This window comes from Lygodium microphyllum, chromosome 13, assembly GCF_053477565.2.
Source record: "Lygodium microphyllum isolate KBCC chromosome 13, Lygodium_microphyllum_v1.1.10, whole genome shotgun sequence".
NCBI lineage: Eukaryota > Viridiplantae > Streptophyta > Polypodiopsida > Schizaeales > Lygodiaceae > Lygodium > Lygodium microphyllum.
In genome coordinates this window covers 137134292-137161599 of record NC_141147.1, presented here as the reverse complement: position 1 = coordinate 137161599, position 27308 = coordinate 137134292, and the positions used below count along the sequence as shown (strand labels likewise).

Below are 27308 nucleotides of genomic sequence, written 5' to 3'. Positions count from 1 at the left end.
ATCCATAGCAGTAAAAATAATCTTATAACCCTTCATCTTAAAAATAGTTAAAAGCTCTTGCACATACTATTGTTGGGAGGTGAAAATGCCCCTTGGAGTTTGCCATATCTCATAACCTAGAAAGAACTGGAGAAGATCCCATATGTATCATGTCGAACATCTCGTGTAGTGTCTCCTTTGTTTGCTTGACTTCTTGGGCATGATCACTTGTCAAAATGAGATAGTCCACATTAAGCACGAACAATGCGTATCCTTTAGCTGAGGCATGGATATACAACTGGAGAGTAGTAGAGGAGTGTTGATACCCTAATTTTCATTGGAGGAATGAGTTTGTCTTCTCGTTTCAAGCACGAGTAGCCTATTTGAGGTTGTAAAGGGCCTTTGTCAATCTATAAACTTTGCTATTGGATAAGAAGAAGCAAGGAGGCTGCTCAACATAGATCTCTTTCTTCAAATCACCATTAAGGAAGGCATGCTTTATATTAAGCTAATAAACGGGTCATCTCCCATGGTGCAAATGTATCATGGAAATCCACTCTTGGCCACTATGTGAAACCCTTGGCAACGAGCTGAGCCTTTTGCTTATGCAGAGTGCCATCAGTATGTTACTTGGTCTCAAAAACCTACTTGACTCCAATTACCTTCCTATGAATGGGTCAGGGCATAAGATCCCAAGTGCCATTCTGCTCAATAGCCTCTAAATCTTACTCCATAGCCTTCTTTTGGTGTTATGACTGCAAAGCCTCCTTCGTGGAGGTGGGATCCCTTCTTGTGCCTATCATAGCAGCTATGAAACACGTTTCTTTCAAATTGAAACTTATGAAATGTTTCTTTAAGTACGAAACGTTTCTAAGAGTAAAAACGTGGGTGTTTTTTTTTTTGGGTGAGTTGGAATCCAAAACAAGGTTTTTTGACAAAAACTATTGGGCAATGTTGAACATGATGATGATGATGTGTAATGACTATTGAGGGCTCAAGATTTTGGATGAGAGATTGATTTTTTTGTGATTTTGTTTAGTTATTGGACTTTGTCAATCTAGTATTTATTCTTGTTTTGAGAGTTGATTATTATACGACTTTAGTCTCATTTATGAGTTATTTATGATATAATATGATTGATTCTCAATTTCGACATAGCTAGCCTCAATTCAAGATTGATACTTCTTTATTGGATATAACAAGCCCTCTTCATTGGATATAACGACCCCCTTTTTGGGTTCCACCCTTATTTTTTTAAGAATCAGGGTCTATTTGGTACCCATATATTGTGCTTGCGAAGGATTTCTTTTGGATCTTAGGACCGAATGGATTTATTGTTAATAAGAGCCCCCTTGGGTCCATCCCACCATAGGAGGGAACCTTTGTCTAGCGGTCGATTTTATTTGTCCTAGATGCGGGTTTTCATACTTTAGATAGAATAACTTCCAACTTTGGTGATAAGCCAAGCCTAGCACAACTTGGGAGGAGTACAATGCTAGAATTATTGTTGTTGATGTATATATTTAAAAATCTATGGTAGTTCTTTTCTACTTTACAAATCACAGTCAAGAATAATCATACTGGGGCACAAACATTTCTTTCAAGGATCAAATCCACTTTCGACCATTGCATGATTCCTATCTTCGTACTAAATGCAGCCATTTGAGCACTTGGTGCCATTGGTTAATACGCATTATGAAGGATCTTCTTACAAGACAATGATTACTTGCCGTTTCCTCAGTTTCATAGCACTAGTTTGAGATTCCTTTCCTCTTTGTTTTCGCCCCTATTTTATATAACACTAAGGCCTTGCCTTAGAGAGATTGAGGAGTGTCAAATTTTCGCTATGGTCCTTGCAACATAGCTAATTGCAGCTTCTAGGCTTTTGTCGCACCTTTCAATCGATCAATAGATTTTGGTGTTATCCTTTTAGGAAGTAACTAGAACATAGAATCAAATTAATTCCTCTGCAAGTCCTCAACCCTCAGGATATTATTTTACCCTCCTATTTTCTTAGAAATACCCTAGGAGGTAATTGGGGTGTTTACAATAGGTCCCATTTTTCCTATTACATTGAGTAACTCCTCTTTTCTTAAGTTCTCTCTCTATATATCCTATCCTAAGATGCATTAATGATACTATAGCTAAATCTTGAAGAGTAGAGTTCGTTTCGCAACTACCTTGAACAATATGGTTTACCATGATAGTAGCGTTTGATGAAGTGGCCTCAGGAGTGGGTCTCGGATGTGGTAGCTGTCTTTTTGCAGATGTTGTCATATTTTGCTTGACTCTTGAGCTAACAAGTGCTTCCCTCAACTTTTGAAGCTGAGGTATCTTTAGTAATTCGATTGAGAGTAAAGTAGATGATAAGGTGTTTGACGTCGAAAAGAATTGATAGTGATGAGAAGCACCTCTCTACGCTCTCCTTTATTTTCTTTTCATTACACATACAATCTATCCCTATGTTCCTTTCTCTCTCTCTATGTCTCACCTTCTCTCTCTCTATATCTTTTCTATGTGGTGTGTGTGTGTGTGTGTGCTTCTCTCTAACTTTCTCGTCTCGCCTTTATACTTTTGTTTTGCTTTGCCTCAATTGACATTCATTACAGAACCTACATACACCTCACCACCCATACGCCACCACCACCACCACTACCATCCATATATCCCCCTTGTTGAGATGTCGAGCTTTACATGAGTTGGCATGCACTATGCATGTTGGTGATATGGCAGGATATTACTCGCTAGCATGTTAGGTGATCAACATGAGGATACATTAGTGATTCTACAGTTGGATTACACCGACGTAGTTTACCCTTGGTTACAATACATTTATTGTGCCACCTCTTCTTTTTTTAGTTGGTTCACATTTAGTGATCGTGTATACATATGTTGTGATACTTTTATATTATTCTTTTATCATGTTGTAGACTTAGTTCTTTTATGTGGAAGAAGAAGAAGAAATAATAAGAAGATTTTAACCCTATCTCTTTGTGTTCTCAAGTCTCCATTGCTTTTGTGTGTGTGCTCTGGAGTTCTTTATCTCTCTCCCTTGTTGTCTGTTTTTATAGTATTAGAGCCATTCCAGGGTTGCACGGAGCTCAATTGAAGGCTGAGGTAAAGGTGTTGGAGCAAGAAAGTAAGCAAGTAAGCAACGAGTAAGAAGCTCTTCCACCTTGATCGATTTGCCTTGGGTTATAGTTGCAAGAGGCTCTTGAGGTTGATAGGGTTGGAGTCTTCGATTGTACTAAAACTTGTTGTGTAGGAAGAAGAGTGTATATAGTATCGAAAAGGCTTTTAGGGCTTGCCCGTTGTTAGTTTTGGCATTTGAGGTTAGTTCAGTCTCCATTTTGGACTTGTAAGCAGTCCCGACAATAGTTTTTGGTTATATTGCCTTTTCGATTGTATGCACTGTTTATAGGTGCATAGGTTATAGATTTCAAATCTGTAAAGTTTCAGGTGTTTGCTGGGTTGCAGACCTATAAGACATTTGCATATAGATTGCAGATTGAGGTTATTGTTGTGCAGTCAGTGAAAAATGTTGCATATTTAGTTAAAGTGTATTTGGTATTAGCTTGCTTGTAGATTGTAGTTTTTTGGAAGGTTGTTTGTTTTGTCAAAATATGATTCCAGGAGGCATATTCCACTGTGGATTCCATGAGGTTTTTCGGTGGATTCCGTTAAAACTAGAGGCATATTCCACGGTGAATTCTGTGAGGTTTTTCAATGAATTCCGTAAAACTATATGTATTTGCCGGGGCTCATACACAAGGTGGATTCCTTGTGCGAGAAGTTGACAGGGACGCCTGTCCTTTTCGGGCGTTAGATTAATTTAATGTATACGTGGGTGATTTCACAGCGGGTGATTTCGCAAAATACATATTTAAATTAATAGATGTTTATGAGTTTAGAGTGCACTCGTATTAAATAGGTGAAAACTGAGTTTTTTTGTTGGTCCCTCAACTGGAATTGGAATTCAGAGCTTCAAGAGTCGTTTTGGGGGTTTTGGTATGCTTCGGACGTGATGGTGATGTCAAAATGTCAAGATTCAGAGCACAGATTTTTTTGCAGCAACTATAGCATGTTACAAGATACCTCTTGACTCTTAAAACTCTGTATTTCAATTGATATTTGTACTTTCTTGTAAATATATGTAAGATATGAATACAAATATCTATGTAAAACTATAATATATAATTAAAAATGGCAAAGCATGGCTTTTGCCATGGGGGAGATTGGGCCCAATCATGCGTTTTTCTCGTCTTTCTCAATCTATTGAGTTATTCAAATCTTCTTATGTATTATAATGTTGTTTGTATTTAATAGTTGAGATGTTTGATTTGCTAGATTTGCCACGTGATTCCGTTTCGTAACAAAATGTCTCACAACTTTAACTTTAACTAGATTGTGAGTAAGAAGCTTGAGAAGAACAATTGTCCTACATGAAAGTTCAAGATGACAAATTTCTTGAAGGGCAAAGGTGTTTGGAATTACATTAAAGGAGACATGGCAGTAGTACTCCAAGTTCTATTTGATGATCACTAGGCTAGACCTAAACTACACAATTGGTTTGGAGAGTTAGTTTATGCAGTTTCCATGGAAGCCACATTTGGATGCAATGCGGCGCACATTGCACTATGTCAAGTCCACATTGGACTAGTGTAAGAGTACCATTGGACTTGCATGGTTACACAAATGTAGATTGGGCTGGTAGTATTGCAGACAGGAGGTCTACCAGTGGTCTTGGCTAGAAACCTAGTGTATCATTTAATTGGCTAGGAGCCCAGTGTATCAGTCGCAAAGCAAATGCATAGAGGTCCATTACCGTTTCATTCAGGAGTGGGTTCTAGCAAGTGATATTGACTTGGTTTATATCAGCATAGAGTAGGACTATGCTTGGAGTTACGAGCTCATGCTAAGCTTGAGGGGAAGTATTACATGAGTTGGCATCCACTATGCGCCTTGGTGATGTGGCAGGATATTACTCATTGGCATGTTAGGTGATCAACGCGAGGATACACCAATGATTCTATAGTTGGACTATACCCACGTAGTCCACCCTTGGTTATGGCACATTTATTATACCACCTCTTCTTTTCTTAGTGGGCTCACACTTAGTGACCACATGTATATACGTGGTGGTACTTTCATGTTAGTCTTTTATCATGTTGTAGACTTAGTTTTTTTGTGTGGAAGAATAAGAATAAGAAGATTTTAACCCTATCTCTATGTTTTCAAGTCTCCATTGCTTTTGTGTGTATGCTCTTGGGTTCTTCACCTCTCTCCCCTCGTCTGTTTTCAAAATCCAAACACTTTGGTCAGGACCACATAGTAATAACAGCTTTGCAGTCCCATCTACATCCGCATCTACATGCAGAGATGTCATCCAAACATCCAAACCGAGGTTTCTTGTGGTATTGGCCTCACTACTATCAAAACCAACAACAAGGTCTTTCCCCTAGGTGCAATACCTCCTAGATATGGTCCCACATCTGCTACAAGAAAACAAAACATTAAAGGATGAGTTGAATGGAACAATGAAGAAAGTTCAAGAATTGGAAGAACACATCAGCCAGATGAAGAAATGCAAATATGAGACCATCCATTAGTACAGTGATTTGAACCACAGGAAGAGATTCTAGTAAAGGAAGTCATAACACATTGAAATTTTTATTTTTACTAATAGACTAACTAATCTAATGAAGTAAACTTATTAACTACTAGTAACCCACAGCAAACTGACTAACTTAGATAATCGATTAACTAACTAGCTTGACTTATGACTATAACCCATACGTGATGCTGAGATTCTAGGATGGGACCTCACTTTGAGTTTCTTGGGAACAAGGGAACTTGGCACATGATAGACGAGCGGTAGGGGCAGCATGGTGAGGGGACCAGTTTGGCAGCCGCAATAGTTCAGCAGGGGGGTCAATGACTCTCACAAGGGTTCCCTATAGGTCCACCAAAATTCATCTTCCCACGACATAAGCTGTATACAAACATAAATAATCATAAGAAATGGACATTATGCTCACCTCCCAGCTATAGGACCAATATGGGCTCACTCTTGAGCCCGGGAATTAGCAGCAAATGGGCCAAGCCTCTACCATAAGAGTTCACATCCCATATCAACAGCCCACAATGTTATGCATGCATGCAGAGAGCTGCACAGAGTCTGAAGCCCAAGAGTGCGTTGCACAATAATGTGTGTGAATGAACCTTGGGTTCCTTTATTTAAACCTAGCTGTGTGAGCATGTTCACACTGTAATACCATTCTCACTTTTAGGACACATTCACACCTAGTGACCCTTAGTGGCCAATGGTGCGGGCTTCCATCCATGACATCCAACTCTAGGGATGCAACACCTGTTCTATGTCTCCCTACTTGGACATCATCTTTCAATGTGTGAAGGGTGTATCTTGGTCCAGAAGAGGAGGCCATAAGGTGGACTTTCTAGGTTACTTGTACAGATATTTTGATTAGCTACTGCAAGTTCCTTGTTGTTTATTTTACTCTTCTATGTATGTGAGTTTCTTTTCAACTTGTATGCTTGGTGCATGACCGTCCTATGCACATCGTTGTCTTTCCAACTGCTTTATACACAATCTTCAGCTAACTATCAATGTCTAAACAATTTGAGGCTGCTTGGCTCAAGGTTTTGTGATGAGTCACTAACTTCAGGTGATTGCTGCTACCCAGTTTAACCTTTGGTCCACATGTTACATGGGCAAACCTGGCTGCTAACTGGGTGTGGTCTCTGTCTTAGCAATCATTTTTTAGGCTTGGCCTTTAACTGGGATGATTACAAACATTGGACATACAGAATTCTGTTTTTTTATTCAAATGTAGGATTTCTACGAGTATTGAACAATCTACTTAAAAACTCACATTGGTCCTGAGCATATCACACATTTTCCTCAATACAAATTTAATGGCTCTTTTAAAATGAATTTTGCAGTATTTACAACAATATACTTCAGCCCAGTCAATTGTCAGGCGTGGATCTGCACTGTTTCAAAGCCGGAATTGAACCAAAATGGGAAGATCCTGAATGTGCTCATGGTGGAAAGTGGTATTTTAGTATTCCTAGAGGCAAGAGTGGTGCAGACACACTTTGGCTTTACACGGTACGTGATAAACTCTTACAGTCTTCTTCCTTACCTTTTCTGTTCTTTTGTTGGATGTAATTTTTTAAGTTTAAAGAAAGATTCTTTTTTGAATTGCAGATTTTGGCTATGATTGGTGAACAGTTCGATGATAGTAATGAGATATGTGGTGTGGTTGTGAGTATAAGGGCCAAAGTTGAGAAGTTAGCTTTGTGGACTAAAACAGCATCCAATGAAGCAGCCCAGGTTCTTTCAAGATCATTTTGATTATATATTTTTTGGCATGAAATTCACAGTTGATACTACGGGTTATTGAGAGTTTTTGTCATTCTTATTTGTGTGGTTCACTGCCCAAAACTCTGGAAGTGTACTTTCTCCATATACAATCAATGGTTTCCTGCCCAAAACTCTGGAAGTGTACTTTCTCCATATACAATCAATGGTTTCCATAATGCATATTACAAGCATCTTGGCGCTGCTTTTTAAATGAGCCAAGAAAATAAACAATAGGAGTAGATGGAAGTTTTTGTGAAGATTATTTTCCGAGGACTCTTGAAATGTTTAAGAAATAAAATTTGCTTGCAATTCTGACTACTACCCTTATCCTATTCCTATGTTTTCTTTGGTTCCAATGATCTGAATCCCAAAAACCTGCTGCCCACTACATGCCCATTTCAGGGTTGTAGTCCTTCACTAATATTCATCATCAATGGACTTAATTGACCATGGTACTCTTCCTACCACCCTTTGATCCATTTCTTCTCTTTTGGCCTTCCATCACATCCAAGATCTGAGAGCAGTGTTAGCAAACCTGTCTATACCTTCTTCCTGTATGTCATCTCGTACCTGTGAGCCTCAGCCTAAGTCAGATGGAGATACTAGGAGCTCTGACACAGTCTTTGTATTTCTATTCATCTCTCCTAAACATTTTAGGTGGAAGTCGTTCCTGCATTGTGGCACTCTCTCAGCTCGCTTGCAGCACAAGACGGACCATTTACAGGTGGGCAGGCAGACTTGGCCTGCCATTTCAGGTGTACAAGCAACATTTTGATAGGACTGACCTGCATAAATGCAGGTTGTCCATCTTCCTGAGTTTGGGCTATTTATAGCCTGCCCATTCCACCATGCTTATCATTGCCTTCTTTAATTCCAGCCTCCCTCATCATCATCATTATCACGTGCCTCCATCAGGCACACTCAATGGGGCGTCTCAACTGTAGGAAGGGGCTGACAGTTGCGGTCTGGAACTTCTTGTTTCAGTCAGATTTGTTGCTTTGTTCATAATGTGTTTATCTTGTCTCCATGTTCTCTTCTCACTCCATGTTCACGTTCTTTTCTCTTGTGTGCTCCCACAATCTGATCTATAGCGCAGTGAACATAAACTTACCACACACAAACACACACAGAGTTCAATTCAACAAAGAAAATAAATGAGACAAAGAACTTGAGAGCCAGAGCGCTTCGCATATTAGATGACACCAGATTGGGCCTCAAGGTGAGTGCTCCTTACCATATTTCTTTAATATTGAAGATGAGGCTTTACATGAACCACTAGTGACGCACCCGTGTGATCAACATAGGTGTCAGAGACTAGCACTCTTTTTGTTAACGATTCTTCGCCTGCGTGGTTCTTCAATGGACCAAATTCGCTCCAATTGCTATGTCAATCGGTCTCACCAACCTTGACCAATAAGCTTTGAATCTATCTCATTACACACTCAAACTAGTGTCTCTTTAAGCATACAAAGTTGCAAATGCTCCAATGTTGATCAACATGATATTGAGAAATCCATAGTCTCTCACTACTGCCTCATTGCAATCAATGAGGGATATGTATGAATCTGAGTTTGAGACTGATCTAATTCATCAAATGTAGCCTCAGCCCCAATTGTCCAACAATCTTAGAGCTTGGCCCTAAATGCTCCAATGTTGACCAACATGACATTGAGAAATGCATCCATGGTCTCTCACTGCTGCCTCATTGATTGCAATGAGGGATATGTACGAATCTGAGATTGAGACTGATCTAATTCATCAAATGCAGCCTCAGTCCCAATTGTCCAACAATCTGAGCTTGGACCTAACCAATGCATGTCAATTCATGGTCAAGTTGAAGTAATCCAGACCTATAAACCTATTATCTTTAAACCCTAATCTTTTGCATGTATTTGCCCTAAGATTGGATGCTAAATTTAATGCTTTTAGTGGCTGGAAATCAGACCTGCATGTTTGAATACATTTTCCTTGAATGTCTGCCCTTCCTTGAATCTTCAATGATTTGGTGACCCAAGACAAGGGGGAAATTGGGGGTTTTGGTTGGAGTGCCTTCAACAATCAATTTCGCACTCAAGATGATTGATTCACGCAAACCCTAGCCATTGATTTGCTATAAACAACAAATCCTAATTCTGATCTGCTATAAAACAAAGCTTACATAGCCTGAGAGAGAGAGAGGAGAAGAAAGAGATCGATTCCTGGCTATCTAGTACCTCATGATGGTTGCAAAATACTCTCCTCTTGTTGTTCATCTTGAAAATTAGCAAGCATGCATTTTTTTTGCTACACCTCTCCAAATTTGGGCTGCTCTGAAATATAAGAGAAAGTGAGAGAAATATCGCCTGAAAATAGTGAAGATCAAATAACCAGTTACTTTTGAATGAGAGACCTTTTGGATTAAGAGCTAATTATTGACGTGATCATTGATCATAAGTGAGCTACTCACTGGACCAAACTTAAGCTTATGACATGCTTAATAACTTAGGTATCCTAAGTGTGTTGCTTGCTCAGTCAGACTTTCAAATTTCAATGTAACTCAATTATAAGGTGCATGCTTTCAATTTAATGATAGTTTCACTTTTCAACTTATTACTTTTGCCTTGCTCTTGTACCATATAGCTCGTGCACTTGTCCATCTCTTGTACCATATAGCTCGTGCACTTGTCCATTGTATGCTCAATGTTCAATCCTTCACTGTCAATGCAATGGTCACTGTGCCAAGAGCTAGGGGTACTAAAATTGGAACTCGTTTTAATTAAATCATTAAGCCCATTTCTCATTTTGGTGACAAATCCTCTCTCTAGATGAAAGCGTGGTGTAGCAGAGACCAATACAGACGAATAGAAGTGGAGAGGCCTATGCTTAATCAAGAATGAATGGATGAGTGAAGTCTTTCACCCAATTGAGAGACAAATGGAAGATGCTATCCAAGGTGCTAAATCCTACCAGAGAAGAACATTAGGGACCAAGAGCTAGGTGATGGCTATGTTAGTGGCAGGGATTGATGGCTTGATAATGAAGGGAAGAGATTGGTGCACAAAGGAAATGCTGACGGAGAGTAGAATCCTTGAAAAAGCTCCTTATGAGCATGGGATTTCCCCTTTGAAATAAGGACTTAGGAAACCATAACTACATCATTAAGATGGCCGCCCTCTAAAAGATGGGGCATACGAGGGACTAACCAGAGGAGATGGTGGGGGATGGGATGAAACCTATGGGATGGGGGTTGCATTGATGGGAATGTGTGCAACAAAGGAGACATGTGTAGGACTTAGACAACCAGGGTATCAAGTTGGATAAGGCTAGCAACAAAGACGAGATGAAGGCCTAAGTTCAAAACTTGTAGGACTTATGCTACAAAGCTTGGAGATGGATGATTGAAAAACAATGGTGAAGTATTAATACCACAGATAGCATTAATGAAACGTCATTGTCACCAACTATCCCATAGGTATCACTAGAAAGTCCATCGCAAAGGGTTTGTAATGCTTTTCTTTGCCGAATGTCTTTTGCATGATGGAGGCTAGCTTATGTCATCCTACATCAATTTGAGCATGCCAATAGGTGCTATGTAGGCAAAGAAACTCATTGCTTTCTATAAAATCGACGAGGCAAGCGAGCTCTAGACTCCTAGATCTTCATCGACCTCATCCAAGGCCCTTCCATCCCAAATCCAAAGTCACCACTGCTCGATATTTGACCAAGCAATGTATGGATCAAGTTGTCACGTGGATGTGAATTTTTTACCTGGTACTAAGTTGTGCCTACTGTCAGTTTTGGCCTAGGGCATTTTTATTTGACGAATAAGTATTAGTGGTGATACTAGAAACTAGTTGTTGATTAATAAGTTAATGCTTGTTCAAGGGTCAATTGATGCATAGGATCACGAGATAGGGAGCAACAACTCTTATTTCTCTCACAAGAAAAGTACATTAGCAAAGTATTTGATTGTTTTTTAATGGCAAATGCTAAGCCAATTGGTGTTGCTTTACCACTATACCTTAAGCTTAGCAAAGTAGATTGCCCAAAAGATGATAAGGCAGCCAACTCTATGAAGAGTGTTCCTTATGCTTTAGCTTGTGGGTCACCGATGTATGCTATGGTTGCCACTAGGCTTGAGTGGGAATTGTGAGCAGGTTTATGTAAATCCTGGTAAAGCACATTGGGAGGTAGTGAAATGCATCTTTCGGTACCTTAAGAGCACACAAAGAAAATGGCTATAGAAAGGGTACACTAGATTTGCAGGGGTATTGTGATGCAGACATGGCAGGTGACTTGGATACTCGCAAGCCTACTAGCGGATACATATTTACCTTGATTGATGGGGCAATTTCTTAGTGCTCTAGATTGCAAAAGATAGTAGCACTTTCTACCACTGAGGCTGAATATATTTCAGCCACTGAAGCTTTGAAAAAAGCTGTTTGGCTTGGTCATTTGGTCAAGGATTTTGGGCTGCCCACCAAAAGACCTCTACTTGGATGTGATAGCTAGAGTGTTGTGGCTGACTAGGAATGCCATGTTTTATGCACGTACCAAATATATTGATGTGTGGTATCACTTTATGAGAGAGGTTTTGGATGATGGTCTAGTCACACTGACTAAGATCAAAACACATAATAATCCTGCAAATGTTCTCACTAAAAGTCTTGCAAAGGCTTAACATGAGCATTGTATTCAACTAGTGGGAGTTGGTTAAAGGTTCGCTTAGGAGCTTTAAGTGGGAGGTTATTGGGTGTAAAGGTCCTTATGCTACTCCCGTGTATATATTAATTTACACATGTGAACACACCCTTGCAGGTCTAACTGTACTGTACCCTAAGTAAAAATATATTCTTTTACTGTTTGTGTGTACACACCCATCCTCAACTCTTCACTCTCTCACTGCATTGAACAACTGCACACCTTGATTGAAGTGTGCATTTCTTGAGTGCTTCCTCTTGCACTCTTCATGGAGGAAGGCATCTGGATCTTGACAATCAATGCCTTTGAAATAAGGAAAATCCACCCGAGGCGCCATCTTCTGCATATAGAACTTGAACGCCACCTCGTGATGAGCCTCACCATTTAGATTGGGAAAATCAATCTCATAAGCTACCTCGAATTGCCAGATGAACGCATTTGGGTCCTGAGAATCAATGCCTTCGAAATAAGAAGAATCCACCTGAGGCGCCATTTTGCGACGAAGGGGAGTGATAGAAGACACAATGATCGGTATGGGAGAGGAGAATAATGGGCGATAGGCAGAGTTGAGGAAAAACCCGTGTTGGAGGAAGGAACTAGGATGGCGTAGAAATTCCATCCATCCTAGGTTTTTCATCACTTCGGGAAGCATGTAATTGAGGAACCTTTGGACTGCAAACTTGCCTTAGCTCATGCGACGAACGACACCCAACCACAAGAGTAGTTGGGGGTGTTGCTAGACCTTGAGATTGCGTGCGCATGCTGACTCACGTACTCACGTCAGAGGGAAAGATTATTGTGGTTAGCAAGTGTAATCGGGTTTGAATATACTTAAGAAAGATAGAACGCCACAATACTTGAATCCGACACAAGGAATTTCATATTGACGATTCATTACTTCATTGCACAAATAATAGAAAGAATGTTGAGCAAAGGCAGAATTCAGAATAAAAGATTCATTGCACTTCATTGTTGCCCAATTGCTAGATGACAACAGATATGACTTTGGAAATGACTTGTGACAGTTCTAGATCTGCCTCGTGAATCCTTGACATTTGGTCCATCTGTTGTCTAGCATCCAATATTCTTCTCACCCTTCCCTTCCACCACCTACAAATACATTAGAACAGCCTATTCAGCCTAATTTACAACCACAACAGCATCATGATATCTTGTTCCGTGAGCAGTTCCCTATCCATGATCACTTGGAGCACACAAGGGCTGAAATTGAGTAGTCTAAAAGAGTCCCAGTTAATTACCAGCCTCCCATTGCAAGGAACAAGGTAATCTTCTTGCATGTGCATTGGTGGCTACAATATGCAATGAATAATCTTTATGCTATCAAGATGCTTTTTTCACATGATCGTTGGGTGGAAGCAATGAAGACAAATATTGAATCCATCCATTAGAATGACACTTGGGAGCTGCGTGACGTGCCTCACAGCATGCATGCAATAGCTACCGAATTGGTTTATAAAATTTGAAGAAAGTCAGATGGTTCTATTGATAGGTACAAAGCTTGCTTTGTTGCTAAGGGCTATACCTAGCAGCAAGGTAGTTTTGTGTCTACCTCTTGCATTACTACCATGATGAGTATTATTGCTCTTCTTGTGCACTTTCATTGGCAGGTGCATCAGTTAGACATCAAGACGGCATTTCTCCATGGGCTTACCTATGCCACTTGGTCAGCAGAGGAGCCCTCTCTTGAGATTGAGCACAAACATATTCTGTGTACTCAAATGCTTAATTCTCCTTTGGCTATTCCCGTTAAGGGGTATCATGTGTATCTTCATCGACTTTGTGGTTCACGTTATTTCACCAAAATCGATCTATGGTCCGGATACCATCAGATACTGTAGCTTCGAAGGATGTCTCGAAAATTGTGTTTCGAAAGGATTATGAATATTATTAATTTTTGGTTTTACCTTTTGGATTGACCAATGCTTTCGTAAATTTTTAACAAATGATGAATGATTTATTTTGTTTGTATATTGAAAGGTGGATAGTTGTTTTCTTGGGTGATATTCTTATTTATAGCAAGTCATTGGAGTATGCCAAACACTTACGTATCGTTTGACATCTCTTAAGATAAGAGCAATTGTTTGCCATACTATCCAAGTGCGAATTCTTTCACACAAAGCTGTTATACCTTAGTCATATAATCTCGATTGATTGCATTTGAATTGATCCCAAAAAGGTATGAGTAGTGCTTTATTGGCCTATTCTAGGGATCATAGGGTTTTTTCAAAAACTCATTAAGGACTATGTTTATATTACTAAATCCATGAAACATTTGCTTAAGGGTATTCGAAGTAAACAAAAGCACGTTAGTCCACTCGTTGTTTAGATTGGTGAGCTCGATCAATGTTCTCAAACATCGAAACTACTTGTTACCATTGCATCGATGTTGCAGATTATCAATTTTGATAAAACTTTTTGAGGCTCATTCGGATGTGAGTGATTATGCATTAGGTGTTGTTCTTTATCAGGATGACAGACCTATCGTATTCGAAAGCTTGACCTTAGGACTAAACAATTGCTTCAGATTGTTTATCCCGAGTATTTGGTCAAGTGGAAAAACCGCTTGGGGACAGAGGCTAGTTGGGAGTTGGTACGTTCATTGAAGAGTCATTTTCCTAACTTTGTCTCTGAGGATATTGTTGAGGAAAGCAATCATTCATAAGGGGGGAAGTGTTATGTCTGTGAACATTCGGATGGGTGCTAGTAGCATTGGTCACAGTGGTCATGAGGTGACTTAGTGCGAATGCACTAAGGACATTTCGGGGCTAGGGCAGCCAAGTCCTATTCATAGGAATTAAGGCCCTAATGTGCACTTTTTTCATTGTGTGATCACCACTCTTGGCCTCTTGGCCTGGTGGCCGACGCGAACCCTTGGGATTTGGTCGTGACCTGGAGTGCTGCTAGCTCCTAGGCTCGGGGGCGAGCTTGTTTGGCTCTATGGTTGGGAGTTGAGTCTTATGTCTAGTCCGTTTTATGATAAGTTTGGCTTGCATTGCTCCTCGTGTGGAGGTTGGATCCTAGGGGGACGTTTCACTTTTACATCTACATATACAGGCTGCCAACCATTCAGTCTAGTCTTGTTTTGCAGGTTTCCACTTTCAACAACTCCTCTAGTGGCTGTTCAGCCTTTCAAACTGTTGCCATGTCATCACCAGCCCTTGGCCACACTAAGGGAGTAGTCAGAGTGTGACATCCGGATCTTGAGTGTTGCAACCACCAAGCAAAGTTGAGAGAGTGTTGAATATCGAAGGGCAACCGACTTGTCACCAAAACACAGCAGTCTGGAGGCTGGAAATTGGTAAAGAAAGCAGTGTACCACCCATCGGAGGCTGAAATCTGGTCAGCAAGACTATAGGCAGCAGGGCAATAGCTGAGGAAGGTGTGTTGGATACTAAATGGGCATGCAGTGATGAAAATGCCAGCTACCTGATGCACAAGAGATGGCTGAACAGTAGTGGCCACCATAACCTAAAAACAGAGCTCTCGGGCTGTGGGATCAGACAAGAGTAGTTCAAAATAGTGAGCGGTAGAAATGGATATGTCGCATCTCTGGCCCAATCTGCATCAGACATTTGTGTGGGTTTATCTTTGTGCAAAGCATCCTCACAATCCTTTAAGAATAGTATACCCTGCATATGGTCTTTCCAAAGGTCAAAACCGTGACCATCAAACCGTTTGATTTCCATCAAACTCTTAATGTCAAAACTGGAAGAAGTTGCAGCCATTTTTATAACAAAGACAAGTGTAAATGCACTGAACTGCAAGAGCACAAGCTAAACTAGCAAATACACTACTGTTCTTGGCCAACCAGCAATAGACCTCTGCTGTTTTTACATAAACCAGCCACCACACGGGCAAATACAGCAGAAATTTACCAAAATCTGCACAAAAATCCAAATTTCCAGATGCAACAGCGCGTAAATGTCAGCCTATCTGACCAAGCGGAGCAAAATTTCATCAATACATGAAAAGCCCCAAATTTTCCAGGTTCAATGTTAAGAAATTTTACTCGGATGAGCAAAATTCAACAAATTTGGCAAAATCCCCAATTTAACTGAGGTCAACATACACAATGTCTGCAATTTCTGACACAAATGTCACTGTCAAAGCATAAACAACATCAAATGTAGGAAAAGCCCCAAATTTCCCGAAGCGGATTTGCATAGATTTAAGATGTGTGCTTATGCGTGTGAACACCTGGAAGGGGAGAAGTAAAGATGAGCTGAAATTTGTGATTTAAAAAAAAAGGGGGGGAGGGACCATTGACTTGCCCGTCCCATCGGCCCGTGTAGCCCGTGTCGCCTCGCCACACGCAGTCTCCCCCGTCGCCCGACTTGTCTTATTGGTCCGTCACGGCCCATGTCACCCGCTGTACTGTCGTTGAGCTTCTGCATGCTTCCATTTCTTGGTGTTGGTTCCGGTCGCGAGCAACTCTCGTCTCGTCCGCCTTTGTGCGCCCGCCAATTGCGCCTATCACCTATCAGTGTGCTGCTTGGTCGGCAGCTTCTCGCTGTCAAGCTTGCAACTGGCGACTAATGCTTATGGCATGCGTGAACTATTGTGGCTCTAATACCAGTTGTTCAGAGAGTGCGGATAGAGGAAGCGTGAAGATTTGCAGCAGTAGTGTGCAGGTAAATGAGAACGAGAGAGAGAGAGTACGATCTGATTTTGGGTGCACCAACAATATGTTGGCACACAAAGAATAAAATGTATTTATACTTAGGACTCGTAAGGGTGCATTCACATGTTCAACATAATAATACACGTGTACAATACGCGGAGGTGAATAAAGGACCTTTACATCCCAACAGCTGTTGTCTTGTCTCAATTCACCGAAGACTTTTTCTCCAATTTGACTCTTGGTTGGCCAAATGTTGCCCCAAATCTAAAGAAAATGAGTCATTTATTGCTGCTGCCTTGCCTCAGTAGAATGTACATGCTGTCACCTGCTGTTCATCGATCTTCTCTTGTCCCTAGTTGCCTCAAAAGGTCCTTCAATGGCTGCGAATCAGACTGGTGGCATCTCCTCCCTCTCTCTAGCAGGGTGAATATACTAAAATGCCTCTGTCCAGCCTCTAAAGACGTTTTTAAATCTTGCATGGGCATTTTTGACAAGTGACATTCTTTCCAAATGGTTTTTTCAATATTATCCATAATTAAATATTGATTTTCAGGCTTTAAATATTGAAAATTACCTAATAGTTATTTTGATGCCTGGAAAAATAATATGACTGGCCAATAATTAAATTGGCTATGTAACTTCCATTCCTGAGTGCCTTTGTGCAATCTGACCATTAGATTGGCATTAGGTACCATTAAACACTACTTTTTTAGTGTCACCAATTGATACTTATGGCCAAATGAATGACCTAGGCCAACAAGTAGCACTAGATACCACCAAGTGCTTGTGTGGCATAACTTATAGCATTGACATCCCGTGATTTCCTCACGTCCTGGGCTCGTAAATTTACTCTAACCCCAGTTACACCTCACATATGCAATATTTATCTAACCATGTGATTAAAAATTAATTCACATGTTAAGTGAAGTTTCAAAAATACATGTTGTTATGACAATCATGATGCAAATATAGCAAATGCACCCCTTTTGTAGCAACCATTGTATGATAATTTAACTCCTAAAGGGACAACAAAAGACTATGACGAGGGTGGAAAAGAGGTGAAGTTTGAGTCATTCAGCGGTGCACAAGATAGACTGAAAGCTTGACTTTCATTCAATAGTTTGGTGCAGCCTACTTGAGAGACAACTTTATACAATCCTCATAAATTCAGAAGACACCTACTTTTTTGAAAGGGAATGCATTGCAGTGGTGGTCCATACTTTTATGCAAGGTAGAGCATCGTCAACATTGGTACAATCAAAGCAAATGCTTGCATCAAATTGGTTGGGTAGTACATTTGACATTGACATCATGACAACTTGGGATAAGCTTAATGCAATGCAATGCAAGAATCTAGAACACTATAATAAGAAGTTTGGGATACCTTGTTGCAAGTAACTTCTTATTGCCTACTTCCTCTTCATGAGAAAATGGAAAAGTATGTATGCTGGCTGCCTAAAGGAAGCATGGATTTTTACATTGGATCCACTGTGTCTAGCATGTCTCAACTCATAGAGACTACTGCTACAGTAAATGCTTTGTTGTGCGGGAAAGATTGGGCCTTCCAAGAGAGTTGTTAAAAGTTCAATTAAGAGTTTTCAAAGGCTGATGAAAAAGACAGATCTGGAAGTAGGGCTAAAAAGAGGCAAAAACTGCAAGGTGGACCATATAAAAGTGTTGCACATCGTGCAAAACTCAGGGCTGCAAATAAATGTTCTATTTGTGAACAAGAGGGACACATGGCAAGGAGCAGTCCTAATAAACAACAAGCAGATACAACTAAAAATAAGGAAGATGCAAAATGGAAGAGACCCAAAACTTCAGCAGGTTTGGTGTGTGACGTAGTCAATGATCAGCCCAAGGATGATGCTATGGAGCTTTGTAGAGGATGGGGGAAAATCAAAAATCAATATGCATTAATCTTCTTTGATAATGGCGCTAGAGCCGATTGTATCTCCATAGACTTGGCAGACCATCTAGGCATCAGAGAGGAGGAGATGAGATTGATAGGAGAAATTGGAATGGCATTTAAAGGCCATGCAGAGCCTATCACACCGCACATTGGGAAGTGTTGATTGCATATTCAAAGTTATGTAGACAGCAAAGACTTCTTCATTGCACCACTTGAGAGTTGTGATGTTTTGCTTGGTATAACATGGTACCATAGAGTACATATAGTCATTGATTCTCATGAGACAAAGTGATCACTCTACGGCACTCAAGCAAGATCCATATTGTCACCAAGTGGTGATACTTTTTACAGTTGCTTTTCTTATTTACTTATATAAATATTTTATTTTTCTTTTCTTTTGTTGTTGTTGCTTTTTATCCCCAGAGTTCTCTTGGAATAAGCGGGATCTTTGTATGGCCAGAAGAGGCAGTCATTGGGACAAATTGGACTAATGGTTTGTCTGAGCCTTAGGACCAGTTCCATATTGAATGGGCACTGAAGAATAGAATGCCAGTGGTTTGGGACTGTGTGCTTAGCCACTGGAGATGGTGCAGGACAATGAGCCTGGCCAAGACAGAAGATGCACATGTGAGAATGCTCACGGAATAAAAGTCACTGTAATTGAGCCACATTACACTTTTGATGTGGTCGCAATGATAAAAGTTACATAGAACAACTTGAGGAATGTAGGGGTCACTATGCCTAAAATTTAGGGAGTTACTATTTTTGGACCCCAAAATCTGTTCACGTCATTGTCTTCGTTTTTACACGAGGATTAATTCTTTGGTCTGTGCCAAGGTCAAATTTTGCACCGATCATGGAGAATTTTAGACCGGAAGGTTTAAAGGGGAAAATTGTTACATGTATGCCATGTGGCACAAATTCCAAAAAGAGAGAGAGAGAGCATTAAAAAAAAAAAACGTAATAGGCATAAGGGGCAGATGAGAGAATGAAGTTTGAAGGAGTTGAGGGCAGATTGCTATAAGAAAACCAGCCATGGAGAGTACTTCTACATCTCTGACTCAAGCACGGAGGTAGAGCTTGCTCCCTCTGATCACCTCTCTCTCTATTCTTAGAAGAAATACTTTGCATGATGGATTGATTCCTCGAAGTAAGAACAATGAATTGTGCACATGCTAGACAGTAAGAACAGTGAATTCTGCACATGTTGGACAATAAGGGATGTTGAGCTGGACATGCTGTACTATTCCTATGCAACTGGGATTTACTTAGAAGAGATGAAAACCAACTGTTCATAGGTTATGCATACATGCTGGACAGTAAGAACAGTGAATTCTGCACATGTTGGACAGTACGGGATGTTGATCTGGACATGCTGTACTATTCCTATGCAACTGGGATTTACTTAGAAGAGATGAAAACCAACTGTTCATAGGTTATGCATTTTGTAACATTACCATTTTTTGTAATTTTCTATATTTTAATTGATAAAGAAATACCGAGAGGGGCGCCAGTCTTCGGGGCCAATCTGGTGTTGAGCGAGGGAGAGAGGTTTCTGTTTATGTGTGTGTATGTAAAGTCCGGGTGTTAATTGAGGGAACTACCGCTTTATGTGAGTCATAGACTGGTTTCACATATCCTTGGTGTAAAACTTGATCAGTCCCTCCTGTGTCTACATCTACTATTTCAAAAATAATGAAAAATCATCTTTCTACGTATTTGGTCTTTGCTAAAAGATAAAGATGATAATGTTGATGATAGGAATGTGACTAACTTAGATAAAGATCGCATTTCATTTTTGGAAATGTTTGCTGATTGATTTTCTCAATCGCTTTTGGGATAGCTACCACCTAAAAGGTTTGAAGATCATGGTATAGATTTGATCCTTGGTGATAGCTCCCCTAATAAGCCACCTTATAGAGTCAATGTAGCCAAAACAAGGGATAATAAGCGAAGTAAATGAGCTGTTGGAAAAAGGGAAGATTAGAGCCCATCTCATTCCCCTTTTGTTCTCCCATACTTTTGGTGCATAAAAATGATAGATCATGGCGTATGTGCATTGACTATCGTACATTGAATAAAATCATAATAAAGAATCCATTTTCAATCCCTTGGATCAATGATATTCTAGATAGATTGCAAGGGGTAGCCATTTTTAGCTCCATTGATTTGAAAAGTGGATATCACTAGATATGCATTCGATGAGAGGATCTACCAAAGATAGCTTTTGGGATATCTTTGGATTCTATGAATTTCTTGTCAGGCCTTTTTAACTCACGAATGCTCTTGTCACTTTTAATCAGATGTTTTGTGGGCACCTTCTTTGATGACATGATTGTCTACTCAAAGAATAAGGCCTTGGTATAGAAAGCATTTGGACATTGTGTTCAATGAATTATGTAACCACAGGCTAGTCATTAATGATAAGAAGAGCGAGCCTTTCTTTTATGAGATCCACTTTTTGGGGCACATTGTGCCGACTGATGGCATTCATATGGACGTGCAAAGATTGTGGTAATACGTTCTTGGCTATTATTGAAAAATGTGCATGGGATCTGCAGCTCTTTGGATCTATCTTTTTATTGTAGGAAGTATGTGTGCAACTTTGTTAAAATTGCATCTCCATTGCATGCTTTGCACACGAAGGGTTTGCCTTTTAAGTGGACAGTAGTGGAAATTTCAGCATTTGGGAAGCTAAAGAAAAAGATGACTTCAAATCCCATGCTTGTGTTTCTTGATCTAAGGAAGTCATTTGTTGTTCAGTGTGATGCATGTGGAAACAACATAGGGGATGCTTTAATGCTAGATGGCCCAATTATGGCATATGAGAATTGTGTTCTCCACAATGTAGAAAAGAATTTGCAAGTTTATGAGAAAGAGTTGCTTGCTATAATTCATGTACTTTCGACATGGATGCAATATCTCTTAGGGATTGATTTCATAGTGCATACTCACCATCAGACATTGCGCTATTTCTTTTTATCTACGTTTCACTTTCAAATTGTGCATATAGATGGAAAAAAAGAATGCGGTGCTTGATTTATTGTCATGTAAGCCTCAAATTTCGGTTGTCACTATAGTTTATCACACAGAATTAGATGGCATGAAAGATTAATATGCTACTGATTCAGACTTTGCACATATATATGATCAGCTTTGCAATGGCCAGATGCATGAGCATGTTGTACTTAGAGATGGTTTTTTTATGATGCATGGAATATTGCACTATTTCTTTTTATCTACATTTCACTTTCAAATTGTGCACATAGATGGAAGAACAATCTAAGAAATTCTATAGCATAAGTTTGTTTTCACCATCTTGGCACATAACCAAGTGATGGAATACAAAAGATCTAATCAAAACCTTATATAGGCTTCAAAATATGACTTCACTCTTCTTTTATGAGTATGTACGATTGAAAAAGATCACTTCTTTATTGCTTAAAACCATTCAAAGGAATTCCCTTTAATAGCCCAAAGCATCCATTGACAGTAGGCAAGTAGATGCCTTAAGGAAGAAATCTTGTAAGCAATGGAAATGATAAAGAACCCTTACGACAACAATCTTGTCCCGAGCTTGGCTGCAACTTATTTTCTCTATAAATTTCACATCTAAAATTGGAGCTGAGTTTTGCTATACTTTGTTGATGTCATCATCATCATGTCGTTTTTGCATTTTCACCACTTTTCTTCATCAATCTCTACTTCAATTGAAGGGCTGCATTTTTCCTTTTGGTCTAGTGACTCTCAAGAATAGGTTGCGTTTTGCCTTAGCTTGTTGATGTCATCATAACCATCAGTAGGTCACTTTTGTATTTTCATCACATTTCTTCATCAACCTCTACTCCAAGTAGTGGTTATTGCACTCAGGATCCGTCTTCAATGGACGATACACATTTGACACCTCTCTACACCTACTCCCACGATAGCCATCGAGTGTTTAATAGCTCTACAACCCTTTGAACATTCTGTACATTCTCATTCATTATTCAACTATCCTTATTTTGCATTTTTCAATTTTTGCATTAGTATTTGAGTTCATTGAGTTTCAATCATGGTCGTACAGTCTTATGTTTCTTTTGCAAAACCTAGTGTATCTCTACATGGTATCAAAGCCAGTGCTCTTCTAAAGACTTAGTCAAGGCTATTGTGGAATGCTTGGTTGGTTCTTCACTATATTGTACATCACGTGTTGACCCACAATGGCTTAGACTTCTCCTTGTGGGAATCCTCCGATCTTTTCTCAAGCTACTCCTATAATGAAGGCTCTATTGAGGCATTAGGGTCTTCATTTGGAGGACAACACTCCGTCATTGTCATCTACTAGTCTTTCTTCTACGAATCATTGACCGAAGCCCAACTCTTCTTTGTCTGATACTCCTTTACAAGGTGCATATCAGTTAGGGCTCTTCACTGAAGATACAGATTACCTCTCAGTTGAGGAAAGACTATCCACTCAAGATAAATGAAAGTCCAAGTTCTTCACAATCAAGCCTAGTGGCAAGTCCTTGGAATCCAAGTCTAATTATGTCTATGGAGCTCCTTCAATTATGTAGGGACTAATGGTAAGTCACCTAGGAGACCTAGTTTGGTATCAATATGGATTAGAAGAACACTTTATGAAAGATGTTCTATAAGATAATCCGTTATTCTCTACTTCATTTGAGTACGAGTTTGGTGTTTCACATTCACCTTCACATTTCCTGCCCTTGTCTCCCACTTCACTTCACATTAAGATTCATCTACATTAACTCTAGAACCCTACTTTAGATCTACCATCTAGGTTACTAGGTCTTATCACACACATTGTTTTTGATGCACATTTAGGCTTTAGACCCTCGTTAGATACTTAGGGGTGTACCACTTTTCACCCTAGTAATTTTTTGTGAGAACGCCACCTTTGTACTATGCATCTTTTTTATACTTGCAAGTGCATCTCTCTCTCTCTCTATCGGTTCTATTGAATGGGGAATCCCCCTCTACACACTCTACCACTCTCCTAGGTTGTTGAAACACATAGACCGTCCTATGTTGATGAGTCTCCTCCTTTATCCAAGGAAACAAGGAGTGTATAGGAATTGTCCACACATTTAGATCCAATCTCACCCTCCCTAATTCATCTTAACCACAAACCAGGTTCCGATGCCGATGCTCAATCTGCTTCATTGATGTAAAAAAGTTGAAGATATGCTAGGGTTTGCACAAAGAAAATACAAAATTTATGGAAACAAGTAAAACACAATAACTTAGACAGTAATGTAATAAACACAAATCCTAAAGGCAAAATGCAAAATGCAAAACAGAAACACAACCATAGAAGAAAGAGAACTCTAAAGTGCATGACTCAATGTTGTAAAAGAGTGAGAGAATGTAGAGAATGCTCAAGGGCAGAGCTGCCCAACAACCAGTGGCGCTTAAATAAAGATGGGTGTCACTCATGACATTTTGATAGACATTAAGGGCTTAGATACTAGTCATATAATATAGGAGAAGTTGAAAACTACTTATGGAGCTACCCAACAACCAGTGGTACTTAAATAAAGATGGGTGTCATTGATGACATTTTGATAGACATTAAGGGCTTAGATACTAGTCATGCAATATAGGAGAAGTTGAAAACTACCTATGAGATCACCACACCTATTAATCAGATGTATTTAATGTGCAAGTTGGTGAATATGCGGTTGGATGAGTCCAAGCCTGCAGCTAAGTACTTGAGTGCATTTATTGGTATTTTAAATCAGCTCAAGGATGCTAATTTGAATTCCCCAATCTCTGATATGATGGTGTGAGGGGTTCAATCTTGAATGAAGAAATTAGACGTAAGTTTAGTGGAGAAGGCAACAACTCAGCTTACAATGTTAGAGGCAAGGCTGAAAAAGAAAAATGCAAATGTTGGATAGAGAAGCAGAAATAGGAGAAAAGGAAAGGAAAAGAGTGATATTACTTGCTATCAGTGTGGTCAGAAGGGCCACGAGAAGCCTGATTGCAGGTACTATAAGAAGGAACTAGAGAGAAAGAAGAATGCAGGAGACAAAAAGAAGAAAGAGGATAAAACAGATGTATCTGAGGTAGTCAAAGGCAAGGAAAAGGCCAATATGGCCTCCATTGTGGTCATAGAGGAGCTCTTGGATGCAGAGGCTGATGTACTATGTCCAGTAGATTATGATGCCCTTGTATGTCACATGCAAGATCTACAGATTACCAAGGTTGATGTGATTGATGCACTTTTGTCAGTTGATGATGGTGTCACTCAGACTTGGATTGTAGACTCTGGTGCCTCTTTCCATGTAACTCTTTGTTTGAAATGTTTTGCTATGTTCAACGCAAGCAGTTATGGAAAAGTATATCTTGGAAATAACCATGCTTGCAGCATTGATGGGATAGGCATTGTACACTTGTCTATGGATAATGGGGAAGAGCTTGTGTTGAAAGATATTAGATATGTTCGTGGCATCAAGAGGAGTTTACTATCTGTTGGACAGCTTGACTTGCATGGTTACACTACACTGTTTGGTGGTGGTTTGTGGAAATTGAAAAAGGGTTCCATGCTGATTGCAAAAGGAACCAAGAAGGACACTTTGTATTGTTTGCACTGTAAAGCTTTGAATGGCAAGTTTCTTGTAGTTGCTGAAATTGGCTGTCATTTAGAGTTGTGGCACAAGAGATTTTAGGCTATATGAGCCAGAAAGGACCTGATGTCCTTATCTCTTTGAAGAGGGTTGATGGAAAAGGCTCTAAACTTGATTTTTGTAATGACTGTTAGTTTGGAAAGCAAACAAAAAATTCTTTTTACTCTAGTGTCCCGTGAGTCCAATGTCTTGGACTTAGTGCATTCTGATATATGTAGTATGCTCGTGAAATTGTCGGGTGGTGTTGCATATTTTCTCTCTTTTATTGATGATTGTTCGAGGAAGATTTGGGTTTATTTGTTGAAAAAGACAAGTCCCTACAGAGATGGAATTTGGAGGTACACAATAAACCTTTTTGGTATGAGTTTTAGCCCTAGTAAGGCCATTTGAGCTGATTTCAGTTTATGAGCTATTGTTTGTCTTTAGATTGTTACACATACAGACAGCCTGTTGTCTAATATTGTTGCATCGAGTTGATTGTGCGATCATCTTTGCATGCACTTGTTGAGCTTCAGCTCTCTTTTGTTGGATAGATATGTTTTGAAGCGCTATCTTGATAAGCTATTGTTTTGCAGTTATGTTTCATGGTTATTGTTTGTCAGGTGAGCATTGGAAAACAGTGGAAGGAACTGCTGGACATCAATGAGAAGATAGGCTTTATAGCGCATGTGAGAACATGAAACTTTCTATCTTTTAGAGATTGGTTTTTTATGAATTCGAAAAGCTGCATGATGATCTATTATCCTGCTGTTATCCTCTTGCATGCTTTCAGAATTCTATTTGACGAAAAGCAGGTGCTGAGATAGGTTCACTTTTGCAGGAGGATTCGAAAAGGGAGGATAAGCAAGCAAAGAATAAGTACATGGTGTAGGTGCATACCCTTCTCGTATTGCTTTGAAAGAGAGTACAGTTCTTTCTGCAGTAAGTTTCGTGATGTGAACAATCCTATTCGCATATCCAAATTAAAAAAAGGGTCCAAAGACTAGTCCAGAGGGTTCGATTCAATTTGTTGCGTTCTGAGGGCCCATGGACTTGTACATTCATTCAATTCAGATTGAAGAATTGTATTACGTATTGAATCTTATGTTATGCACGTACATACTCCAAGGCACATATGCATCATGCAGTCGTAGGTTTGGAAAGAAATTTGGAAGCCTAAAAGAAAGATCTCATGAGACTACGTGAGTGATACTCACTCTGAACAGGCTTTCTTGGTTGGAAGCGGAGGCACTAGTATACTTGTGCGGACTTTGGGTTGGGAAAACTGAGCAAGTGCCCAACCACCACCTAAGGATGTTTCGAAAATGGGATTTTTCTTGGAGCTTTAGGGCCGACTATTTTCTGTCAGCTGGTGATATATTTAGAGGAATTACAACCCACTTTAGATCCGATTAAAGTTGTATCGGTTTAAAGGCCCCTCTTATGCTAATCTCCTGACCTATGAAGTGCTATAATGGGCCTATACTAGCCATCTTAAAAGTAATCCGCAGTTACTGAAGTGCGCCATAGCCGGAGAACTACAAAGTAATCGTTTTCACCCACGAGAGACTGAGGGCATTTTCCATTCTATATACATTCGCTGCTGTTTTTGGTCCTTCCTATGAGAGCAATTCTATGTGAGGAATAACAATAGTATATTGATCATGGATCCGTTTGTTCATCATGATAAATTTCCTGTTTACATGCATTGGCTTGTCCTTTTGATGATCATCATATTTCTGAAGTTTCACTAGTTTAAGTTCCTTAAGCTCCTTGAGTAGTTTAAGATGGGTTTCCAAGTCCTTAATAAGGCTCTTGCCCAAATAGAAATAACATTCTGCACTTTCTTTAGTCACGCTCTAGCCATAGCTTTTTCTTAGACAATATACAATATAATATACAATATTCTCTTAAAATTTTGTCACATGTAATTGTCAAATTGTTGCATATACAACTTTGAAAATCAACTACACAAAATGGTGCTACTGTTATCGTGTTTCTCTTAAGGTCTTGTGTGAATGCTCCGTTATCCATGGGTTTCTTTTTTCTTCTAGTTAGAGAAGGGTTTTTTCTTGTGTGAATATTTGTTAATGGGTG

At 39.6% G+C, this 27308-nt stretch overlaps 1 protein-coding gene across 2 annotated transcripts in view; it reads left to right on the top strand.

Moving 5' to 3' along the window:
* LOC148027260 (eukaryotic translation initiation factor 4E-1-like) overlaps window positions 1-26628 on the top strand; it is a 72049-nt gene extending 45421 nt beyond the window's left edge. Inside the window, exons 2-5 of one of the 2 annotated variants that reach the window (XM_087691836.1) lie at window positions 6943-7111; window positions 7211-7336; window positions 25808-25900; window positions 26053-26628. In XM_087691836.1, the coding sequence (XP_087547962.1) occupies window positions 6943-7111; window positions 7211-7336; window positions 25808-25900; window positions 26053-26103 (439 nt within the window). In that variant the 3' untranslated portion in view covers window positions 26104-26628. The remainder of the gene's footprint in view (window positions 1-6942; window positions 7112-7210; window positions 7337-25807; window positions 25901-26052) is intronic. The other variant, XM_087691837.1, reaches the window with a different exon arrangement.
* The last annotated feature ends 680 nt before the right edge of the window (window positions 26629-27308 follow it).